The sequence below is a fragment of the Onychostruthus taczanowskii genome, unplaced genomic scaffold (genome assembly GCF_017590055.1).
Source record: "Onychostruthus taczanowskii isolate IOZ18803 unplaced genomic scaffold, ASM1759005v1 scaffold57, whole genome shotgun sequence".
Classification (NCBI taxonomy): Eukaryota; Metazoa; Chordata; class Aves; order Passeriformes; family Passeridae; genus Onychostruthus; species Onychostruthus taczanowskii.
This window is the reverse complement of record NW_024503346.1, coordinates 1039599-1051008: the sequence shown is the minus strand read 5'-3', so window position 1 is coordinate 1051008 and position 11410 is coordinate 1039599. Positions and strand designations below refer to the sequence as shown.

At 47.5% G+C, this 11410-nt stretch overlaps 2 protein-coding genes across 2 annotated transcripts in view; one reads left to right on the top strand and one right to left on the bottom strand.

Annotated features, from left to right (window-relative positions):
- MOCS3 (molybdenum cofactor synthesis 3) overlaps positions 1–56 on the bottom strand; it is a 2288-nt gene extending 2232 nt beyond the window's left edge. Inside the window, exon 1 of the mRNA XM_041417834.1 lies at positions 25–56. Coding sequence (XP_041273768.1) covers positions 25–33 — 9 coding nt within the window. The 5' untranslated portion in view covers positions 34–56. The remainder of the gene's footprint in view (positions 1–24) is intronic.
- Positions 57–79: 23 nt separating this feature from the next.
- Positions 80–6217, top strand: DPM1 (dolichyl-phosphate mannosyltransferase subunit 1, catalytic). Its single transcript, XM_041417832.1, has 9 exons — positions 80–199; positions 851–950; positions 1629–1662; positions 2078–2154; positions 2261–2286; positions 2591–2686; positions 3167–3235; positions 3523–3637; positions 5758–6217. The coding sequence occupies exons 1-9, from the start codon at positions 93–95 to the stop codon at positions 5860–5862; spliced, it is 729 nt and encodes a 242-aa protein (XP_041273766.1). The 5' UTR covers positions 80–92; the 3' UTR covers positions 5863–6217.
- The last annotated feature ends 5193 nt before the right edge of the window (positions 6218–11410 follow it).

Below are 11410 nucleotides of genomic sequence, written 5' to 3'. Positions count from 1 at the left end.
GGCCCGCAGCCGCGCCGCCGCTGCCCCCGCCATGGCCGCCGCCGCCGCCGCCCGCCCCGCCGCTTCCGGCGCGGCGCCGCGTCACTGCCGCCATGGCGGCGCGGGGCCCCGGCCGCGTCTCCGTGCTGCTGCCCACCTACAACGAGCGCGACAACCTGCCCCTCGTCGTGTGGCTGCTGGCGCGCACCTTCGGCGACAGGTAGCGGGGCACGGCCCGGGGCTGCCGCGGGCCGGGGCTCGGAGCGGGAGCAGCGCTCCCGGAGCGGGGTTGGCAGTGCGGAGTGACAGCTGTGCCTGTGGGGCTGGGGAGCGGCCGGCCATGCAGTGAGCCGGGGCGGCACGGGCGCGGAGGGCAGATCACCATCCGTGCGCACACAGGTGTGCCTGGCCCGCAGCGAGGCACAGGCCACTTGGCTGGGGATCCCTGCCAGGACATCCAGTCCAGCTCCGTCCCCACCCTGTCCCCTGCCCCGAGCGCTGAGTGCCACCTCCAGCCCCTCCCGGGACACCTCCAGCCCCTCCCGGGACACCTCCATCCTTTCCCGGGACACCTCCATCCTCTCCCGGGACACCTCCATCCTCTCCTGGGACACCTCCATCCTTTCCCGGGACACCTGCAGCCCCTCCCGGGACACCTCCAGCCCCTCCCGGGACACCTCCATCCTTTCCCGGGACACCTCCATCCTCTCCTGGGCCACCTCCAGCCCTTCCTGGGCCACCTTCAGCCCTCCTGGGACACCTCCACCCTTTCCTGGGCCACCTTCAGCCCTCCCGGGACACCTCCAGGGATGGGCACCCCAAACCCCCTGGGCAGCCCCACCTGCTCATTGGGAAATCATTCTCGTTTCAGTGGGATCGACTTTGAAATTATCATCATAGATGATGGAAGCCCGGATGGGACACAGGAAGTTGCTCAGCAACTGGAAAAAATATATGGATCAGATAAAATAGTGAGTTGTATGTTCAGTAATATTTTTTTCTGTTTTTTTTTTTTTTTTTATTGGAAAGTGCTGTAAGTCCTTGAGAGCCGGGATGGATTCCCTGGATTCTGCCCTTTCTTCACATCCTCAAACAAGTGGTTGTACACCACTTTAGTCAGTGTAAGCTCAGGATAGTTCAGAATGCTGCATTCTGACCAAATATGCAAGATCAGGGATTGTTTGCAAAGCATTGTCAGTCCTTGGTGCACTGCTGTGTGCTCCTGAGCAATGACTGCTGAGTTTTGCTGTACTGGGTGCAGGCCTGAGGGGAAGATGGGGTTTGGATAAGATTTAATTTCATTTTAATTGACTGCAGGAGTAAGGAAATTGGAAAGATGAAAGATGAGCTTATGATTTATTTTTAATCTGTCTCGTTGCATTCCTCAAGAACAGGAGTTTTTTATTTATTTTTTAATCTGTGTAATTTATTACTGCATAATCCTCGGTTTATACAAGATGCTGTCATTTACTTAGTGGCAGTCAGATACTTTTCCAGTCTGTTACTGCATAAATGCCAAGTTTTTTAAAGTATTTCTGGACTAAGTTGCAATTATGAAAATTGTTTTAAGAAAAAAATATATAGGGAGTTTAGAGTATTTTAAAAAATTGTATGTCAAGTCATTTACGTGTTTTTTATATCTCCTGTAGCTTCTAAGACCCAGAGCAAAGAAGCTGGGCCTGGGTAAGTCCTTATTAACTCTGATTAGTAAGAGCAAATTAAAGAATCTGCTGTTTACTTTGATTGATCCAGCATATAAAGGTCCTGAGAAAATCACAGTAAAGCCCAAAAGCAGAAACGCATTTTCATCAAGTTGTTTGTAACCAACAAGCTTTAAAAATGACATGAAAATCCCAGAGTGTTTCTAAAAGGTTTCCCAGAAGCTCAGCCCAGCTCTGGCTCCTGCCCTGCACCCCCAGAGCCCAGCATGGGGCTGGAGGATTGGTGATGATTTGGAGCCCACTCCTGTTTGCTGAGGCTCCTGAGTGCAGGGGCTGCTTTGTAAATGACATTTCAAGTCGTGGCCCATCCTCAAGTGAAGTTTCTCTGTGCATTTCTCTGTTAAAAGAGTGAGAAGAATTATTTGTGTTTCCATCAGGCACTGCTTACATTCATGGAATGAAGTATGCCACTGGGGATTTCATCGTTATCATGGATGCTGACCTCTCCCACCACGTAAGGCTGCATTTCTCTGGGAACAGCCTGCTCTAATTCACTTCTCACTGGCTGCTGTTATTTTACCCCTGCCCTTTTTTTCTCATCTGTCTTTCTTTCATTTCAGCCAAAATTTATTCCAGAGTTTATCAGGTAGGTGCTGATTATAGTATGGAAGTTGATCTTTATAAATTATTTATGAGTAAGCCTGTGAAATTCTATGCCATAGTGGGTAAAAGATAATTTTTAGATTCCCTGAAGTAGCTCTTTACAAGAGAACAATTATGAGATGTTTGAATAATGCTCATAGCCACCCTAACTATTGCTTTCCTCTCTTCTTATTTGTTCAGAAGTTTGTAAAATACAGATTTGGTAGTGAAAGAGTGATTGTTCTTACTCTGAAATTTGAACTTTGAAACATTCCTCCAGTTTTTCTGATAAAACCAATTGTTTACAGAAAGCAGAAAGAAGGCAATTTTGATATTGTATCTGGAACAAGATATAAAGGAAATGGAGGAGTGTATGGCTGGGATTTGAAAAGAAAGTTGATCAGGTTAGTACTTTTCAGCTCTTCACACAGAAATCTGTTACTTGTACATAATAATTCCAAGCACTCCATCCCTGTAGCAGAACTGCTGTACTGTGACACTGCAGAGTCCCACTGAGCAGCAGAAGCCCCCACCACTGGCCAGGTCTTTGGCTCACATCCACCAAGAAGGACTGGAATGATGTGGGTGGGCTGGGAAAATGGGCTGGAACAGTGGCCTCAGGCTGGGACAGACATCCAGGGAACAAGCTGAGACTGGCAGGTGTGAGGGACACCCTCAGCCTGCCCAGCTGGAATGCTCCTGTCCCTCCCAGAGAACAGGCAGATGTTCTTGTTGATTTATTTATCCTGCAAGGAATCCAGAGCACAAGCTCTGTTGCGGTCTGATCTGGAGCTGGAGTTGGATTGTTCCTGGTTTTTCGTGGCTGGAGTAAGTGCACATCTTTTTGTGCTAAACAACTCTGACATGGATGTTTTCTTTCACAGTCGTGGAGCCAATTTTCTGACTCAGGTCTTGCTGAGGCCAGGGGCATCAGATCTAACTGGGAGTTTCAGGTAGGACCTGGTTTGCAATTCCTAAAGTTTATTGGAAATTAAGAAACTGCTGGACGAGGAACTGGAGTAAGAACAGATGTTCTTTACTGTGGGCTGTGAAATCTGTTTGGAAAGGGTGGAAGAAACAGTGGATTAGATTGCAAGAACTGCTGCTCCCACGACCTCGTTAGGGAGTTTATAAATAGTAATGAGCTGAGTGATTGCAGTTCAGATTCCTACACTCTGTCTGGATTTCTCAATTCCAGAAACTGGGCTTCAGGCTTTATTTCCTTTGGAATTGCTTACAGGTTGTACAGGAAAGAAGTCTTAGAGCAGCTGATGGAGAAGTGTGTTTCTAAAGGATACGTTTTCCAGATGGAGATGATTGTGCGGGCTCGGCAGCTGGGATTCACCGTTGGGGAGGTACGGGCCAAGCTGGGATGGGTGCATGTGCTTCCCTCCCAGGGGACACACATTGCTCACTTCTGGGTAATTCCAAAATGCAGCCAAGATTTTAAATTAATACCAAGAAATTACATGTGTAGAGTTCTGGTTTTTCAGCTTTGTCAGGTGAATGCCAGACCTGAAGTGCAGTTATTTATTCCCCTCTTCCTGCTGCCATTCCTTCAGCAGCACACAATTTTACAAGGTTCTTCAAAGGAGAGAAAGAAGTCAAAATACACCACAAAGCTGCTCTGAGCCTTTTCTTCCCTGCTTCCTATTGTACAGATATCTCTACTCAAGTCTTTACAAATTATTTCATTTTTCCAGCAGCCTGATTCTATTTCAGATTTGTTCTCTGTCAACTATTGCCTTGTTATTTTCCAACTTTTCAGCTCTCACACTTTCTGCTTCTAAACTCCTTGAATGTGCTGTCTACAGTCAATGAAAAAACTCCATGCAATTGTTAGATTCTCTATCTCCAGCAGCCTGCTGCCTTTTTTATTTCACTGAATTGCTCTTGCTGCATCTTTAAAGATGCTTCACTGGGAATCTCTCTGCAGGAGAACCTCAGAGCCAGTTCTTCATCCTTGTTTCCAGGGCTATGAATTGTCAGAGAATTGTGGTACTTGTACTTCTCTCTCTAAACTTCATGTGTGGCATTTCTCCATCAACACAGGGTAGAGCATTTCCTCCCAGCAAAGCAGCTCTTTTCTCCCACCTTTTTTGCTTGTGGAACAGCATCCCAGGGAAAAAGATTTCTTCGGCAAAGTTGAGAATTGAGATTGAGCTGTGCCATTTTTAAAGGAATAAATGGCTGATGAGAACTCAGACAAGCTGTACCTGAAGGGTTGCATGCACACCTCTCCTGTTCTGCTGTACTTCACCAGGTGTGCAGTGTCCTCCAGCACATGGAACAGAGCCTGAGACCAGTGAGGGAACCTCTTGTGCAAGGAAAGCAGAAGCCCAGAAACAGCTCAGTGCTCAGTTCCTGTGCTGAAGGGTAACACTGGAGTCCCCTCATTAGATGAGATATTAACTATCCTTCATCCTGGTCAGGAAGTGCCACTTGTGCCATCCTGCCCTGTCCTGCCACATGCTCAGTGACTTCTGCCCGTTTCCTGCAGATCAGCTGCCTGGGGTTGCCAGGATTGTCACTGGGATCATCAAGGTGACCCTGCTAAGACAGCAGAGTCATTGCTGAGTCTCTCTGCCTGCCTTTCTGGGCATCTTCTTCCCATCTTCTTGTCCTTGGCTCTTTTCTGTCTTGGCCTGACCTGCTGGAATCGTGAGAGACCCTCTGGCACACAGGCAGGGGGCTGGGGATTCATGTGTTCCTCTTGCCAGATGATTTCTCATTGACACTGCCAGCAAAACACCAAGCCAATTTTTTAGTGCCTATTGCAATTGCAATTCTTTATTTTAGTTCCTGAAGTATTTCAATTTTGCAGACAAACATTATGGAAATGGTTGGATATTCTAACACAGGGTTGGCAGAATGTCCTGTCACCATGTGTCCCTTGTGTGTGCTCAGAGGAGTGAAAGAAGAATGTTCCCAACATGTCATGAGCAGTGAGTTCATCTGGACAGTGTCACTTTGTGAAGGAGACCAAAATTAACGTGTTAAATGCCCGTAAATGCTGCAGATAATCCACAAAATGGCCAAAGACTGATAAAAACAGGTCTTGTACAATAGGCACTATCATGTTCTGAAGTCCTCTCCCAGCCAGGAGAGGCTGGAGCTGTTCTGTGCTGGAGGCAGATTTGTGCTTCCTGAGGCACTGACTCAAAGGCTCTGAGTTTGGCTGACAAGGAAATGCTGCAGGCTTTGTGAGCTTTTAGCATGCTCTGCCTGGGTGGATCATCCAGCCGTGAGTAATGGCTTTGGATCAGCTTGAAAGGTGATAAACAAGTAATTCCACACTCCCCAGCTGTGGGGCACCACTAAAGGCCCTGCTGAGAACTGCCACGGAGGAGCCAGCCTGGTGCTTGCCTGCTCCCCATGCCTGAACAAGCTCCAGCTCAAGGGCCCTTCTTTTGTTTCCAGAATTTCTGATGGTTTCAGTTTTGAGCCTCAAAACCAATTCTGCTTGTTTCAACAGGTTCCCATCTCGTTTGTGGACCGTGTCTACGGAGAATCCAAACTGGGAGGCAACGAAATTGTCTCCTTCCTAAAGGGGCTCTTGACCTTGTTTGCTACAACCTGAGAGTTCATCCTAAAATAATTTTGCTAGACAAACATTTTCTGATGTCTGTGTAGATTTAAACATACAATGGCAAAAGCTTGGTAATTTGTGTGGTGGCCAGAAGACCTGCTGTGACCTAACAATTAAACACCATCACCAATAAATCAAACATTCTGCAGCCCAGAACGCTCCTTCCGACACAAATGGACTGGATGTTAAACTAAAAATTAATAAAGGCTAATGCTTTTCTATTTTTGTAAGAATAATTGTCTTAATAAAGAACACAAAGCTAAATGATCTTTTGCATTTGGAAATGAATCATTATCAGCAGAAGCTAAGGATAATTTTGAAATAAAGACGAGCAAGGACAAAAAAACCCGGAACGTGTCCTGTCTTTGTACTGTGGTTTGTAGATATTAATTTAAACAGATACTAATTAGTGTCCTTCCTTTCCCTCAGCACATGTACACATTGTCATGAAGCAGCTCCAAAGAACTGCTCATGGCTGGGGCAGTTTAAGAGAACTGTGAAACTGTTTAAGAGCAGTTTAAGAGTTCAGTGTTTTGTGCCTAGACTGGGAAGAAGGAATATTCTTTGGATAGGAAGGGGAACCATCTGTGTGGAATAATTTTGTGTTCTGCTTGTCCAGAAGCAGATGAGTCCCTTTCCTTCTCTTCTTTAGAATCTAAACCTATTTGGAGTCTGTGAAGTGGGACCCCAGCAGGTTTAGGGGAACAGAAGACCTCATCCACTCATGCTTCCCTGCCTTAGTGGGATCTACAAACACACATTTCACCACACACCATGGAATCACACACACATTTGGCTTTTCCTAGCAAAAGAAAGCCTTGTGATCTTGCTGTTCTCCAAATGTTAGTAACAGACTTTAATGGAACAGCACTTCTAGAATCTTTGAGGATCAGGTGCTTGGAACTCCATATAATGTCTTAAATATTCATGTACTAGGGATTATTTAGTGGCATTTTAATTCTCAGTTCCTTAATACCATTGCAATACTCGCCTTGTTTTGGCCACCACAAAACACTGACTTGACATTTACCGAGAATTTTTCATTTTATGTCCTTGGCTTTACAGTTCCACATAAATCAGCTTTTCTTAATTACATCCATATTCATTTCCTAGGAAGGCACAAATACTCTGCTAATGCACTTTCTCTATTATACTTTCTCAGGAATCTGTGTCTGCAAGCACTCAATCATCTGGCAGGAGCAGGAGCTCTAATTGCTTCCTGGCTCCATCAGTTCAGAGCAGGGCTGGAGCATGCTGAATGCAGGGGGAGAAGGTAACTCACGTGTGGCACTGTGCCTTCCCTGTCCCTGAGCAGATTTAGGGGGTCAGGCACAAGGCCCAGGAGGGAGCTGAAGCTGGGACAGCCACTCAGACCCCAAGGACTGGCTTATTTGTGTTCTGGGATGTGAGTCCAGAGTCAGTCCCACATCCCTAGGTGCTCTCTTTGGTGAGGATTTGTCTGCTCTGAGCTTCAGGGGTTCAGCTTCACTTTTGCTTTGGGTTTTTGACAAAATCTGAGACTTTAACCTCAGCCTGCAATGAAGATGAACCTCGCTGGCAATATAAACACTATAATCAAATAGAATTTCCAGTGGACTCTGTAGAAATCCAAGGCTCCACAACCTTCTGCATATCAACAGTAAAAAATAATGATGACTAATCAATAATATTTATTTGAGGGTCTATCAGGATCCCAAGTACAAGCCTGGACTGAAATCTTGGCAGAAATGAATTCAGTAACAGCTTGCCTGCTGAGTTCAGTGCAGGGATGACTTCAGCAACAGATTTCAGGGGCTGGCATTCCAGAGCTGAGGCAAATGCTGATACCAGGATCAGCAGGAGCAGGGGGTGTGCAGGGGACAGCACTGCTTATCAAACTCCTCCTTGGTTTAAAACATGTTTACTGCCTCCCCTGTGCCATGCTGCAGGAGACATGGGCAAAGAGAGTAACTAGTGCCAAGCACAGCAGCACTGAGCATCATCTCCTCCTCTGTCCTGCCACATTTTACCCTCTCTCCCCAGGCATTGTGGCAATTAAAAACTTTCTTATGGACTGGTTGTTACTGTTCAGGGGGAAATATATTGGAACGAGAGAGAGAAAAACAAATTGCACCTTTTACTCCAAAACTAGATCTGAAAACTCAGCCACTGAGAGGGATTTCAACAAAGCAGGGAGCATAAGATGGGAAGTTATCCCTGCAAGGTGGTGGCACTGACTGTTCAACACAAACTGGCACCAGTGCTGGCAGGTGTCTGAGCAGCACAGGAGCTGGGTGGTCTTAAAGATCATGGTGAGACACTGGTCCTAATGCTGATTAACTTACTTGTATTTATTATATAATTAATTATGCTGTGTGTAAAACCATCAATAGTTGTCTTCATTATTTTGTATTTGAATAAAACCCAAGCAGGACACTGCTCCTGAACCAGTACTAGGATGAATCTGGTGAATCTGGGCACGGTTTTGACCTGAAGCAGCAGCACAACCCACGTGCAATTAAACCTATTTAGCTTGGGAGTGCTAATTGTCTCCCCTCTGGTGTGAAGTGTTTAGTCTCTTAGCATGCAGTGATGTTACTGATTTTTCCAGTGGCTGTATTGTGAGAAACAATACCCACTTCTGCAATAGAAAAAGTAGATTAAGACTATTAGCATCAACTTCTGTTTCATTTTGTTCACTCTGTACACACAGGAGAAAAATGGTGTCAAGACTCCTTTTCTCCTTCTTCCCCACTGCTTGAATTTTAGCTTTACCATCAATCTTTTCACACAAACTTTGTAAATTCTCGTTTTTCTCCCCCAGCTCTCTGCTGACAGCTGTCACACTGCAAACCACCACGAGACCCCCCCTGAGCTGAATGAGAACAAGATCTTGCCCACCATTCAGGACTGCTGTCACACCCCCTCTCATCCTTCCCCCACTTTCCCAGCCCTGTCATTGCAGATTTTACCCGAGGCAGGCAGTGCCTCCCTCCTGCTCCAGCTTCTGCTGCCACATCTCCTTTCCCCTACCCTAAAAACCTCTGCCTGCACCACCCCTCTTGTGCACTGAGTGTTTCTGCCTCCTGACACTCTCCTTTCTATCTGGGTCCAATTTCATGCCCTCCCATGCCAAATTCCAGTTTCTAAACTCTTCTCAAATGGTTTTCCACACTGTAATCATGGACTGAGTACCAACATCATGGCTGAGAGTGTTCCCAGCTGGAAACTCCTTGATTTGCTGCTCTGGGGGGACTCTCTATCCACCTCTATCTCCATCCCAACCTTCTCTTATTTTGTCTTCTGATAAGAATATACAGCAAGATATAAATTTACTCAGATATCTTCACTTGCTCGCAGCATTCAGGACAGGGAATGATGCCCAACAACCTGTTCAGTTCTCCTGTCTGGATTCCAAGTCTCTGTGTTTGAGCTGTTGTGTCCTTTGCACAGATCTTCGTGTTGTGTTCACTCCCTTAAACAGCTCTCAAATATCATTTCTCTCTCCAGCTGCATTATCATGTCCCACTACACTCAGTTCCTCCAACCTTCAGACATTTCTGCTTACTCAAATCCAGCCCCTAGAGCAGGTCTGTGCGTGGCTCTTCTGGAGCTGTTGTATTTTTTGTATTAAGTGATGGCTAAAAAGTGGTCAGTGGCAAGGCACAAATAAAAAAGTGTTGAAATAGGAAGGTGCTCAGGTTTGGGGCTGTGTATTTTAGGCAGGAGCAGACTGGCTCAAGCAGCCATGAAGTTAATTGAGAGTTTCTGAATATGGTCCTGGCTTAGCAACGCTTTGAAATGTTTCCCAACATGCTTCAATAACATGCTTCAATAATTGTGCCATCAGAGAAAAAATATCTACTCTTGGAAGGCAAAATTATGTTGTTGTAGGAAAACCAAACCAGCTCTCTTTGCTTTCCTTCCTTGAGACAGATTCCACACATGTTTCAGGGAACTCTCACAGTACCTCAGCTCTAGGGGCTCTTTAACACCAAAGCACCAGCTTTGTTTTGGAAGTTTTGTGTATTTCCTGGGTTTTTTTTCACTTACATTTCCATGTAAAAAGATTTTGTGGCTTCCTGACTCTTATGACCACGGATGTGAAGATGCCCTGGGAGCACCCAGTGAAACCCAGGTGTGACTTGCAGTGACAAGCAGGGGATTTCTATGTCCCACTGAGCCAGAAAGTCCCAAAGCAGAGACACAATAAAATGTCACCAAATTCTTCATGAACACGACTTCAGTGAATTTTGAAAACAGCATGTACAGATTGTCAGGACACCAGTCACCTGAAAATGCAGGAGATCCTTAAGTTCCATGAAGTCTAAAGAATTGGTGACAACTTTTCTCTGCTTCTATACTTCAGGCAAGGAATTAAATTTCCTTTCTAGCATTGTGAGGCTGAACTCCAGTGTGTCACTGAACCAGAAAGGGTGTGAACATTAAGGATGGAGGGAATTACACTTTACTTCCTCTTCCAGGTGCTTGTGTCTTTCTGCAGTAACAAAATCCATCCATCCCTTTCACTCCTAGAAGGCTTTTTAGAACTCATCCTTGTTTGTTGAAGAGATCTTGAGCAGTGTCATGATCCACAAGGTACAATGGCATGCGGGGTCTTGTCCTGATCCAGTGTTCCTGCTGCAAAATGGGATGTGCAGTGGCTCTGCACAGGTGTGTGAACACTGCACAGGGCTCACCAGGAAGATCACAGCCCTGCCTCTGGGCGCTGGCTTCTTCTCAGGCTGTTAACCCAAAACGTGAAGGCACACGGAGGGATGGATTCCTGCGCAGGGCTCCATGTTCCTGGTGGGCGCCTTCCAGCTCAGCACATTCTGTGGTTCTGCGGCTAATTCGGATTTGAGAGCGCGGCAGTGTGTAGATCACCCAGCTCCCGTGTGGCCTCACAGAACCCCCTGCTCAGTGCCACTGTCCCAGCCCATGGCGAGCCTGGCAAAGGGTGTCCCAGGGAGGCTCCCACGCGGCCATCGCCTCACACGACGCCTCCTGCCCTCCCTGGGCTTGGGCCCCTCCCTGGGCACAACCCGGGAGCCAGCCGGGCTGGCAGGGACTCTGGCTCAGCTGGTGCCAGCTCCTGCTCCAGCAGGGCCACCCAGAGCACACGGCACAGGACAGTGTCCAGACTGTTCTGGAATGAGACTCCACAGCCTCTCTGGGCTCTGCTCAGGGCTGGGCACTGCCCAGGGCAGCAGCTCTGCCTCCTGTGAGGGAATTGCTGGGCTCAGGCCCTGCCCGTGCCTCTGGGGCCCGGAGCAGAGCCTGGGCCCGCTCTGACCTCTGCACACAGGGACAGCCAGGGCTGAGGGCCCCTCTCAGCTGGGCTCCTCTCCAGGCTGAGCAGCCCCAGCTCCCTCAGCCTTTCCTGGGCACCGAGATGCTCCAGGCGCTGCAGCATCCCCGCGACCTCCGACGGATGGACACGGCAGGCCCCGGCGGCCTCGAGGCCGGGTCGAAGGCCGGTCGGGCCGGGCTGGCAGAGCAGAGCAGAGCAGAGCAGAGCTCCCGCCGGACAATGAGTCCCGTATGCTAATGAGGGTCT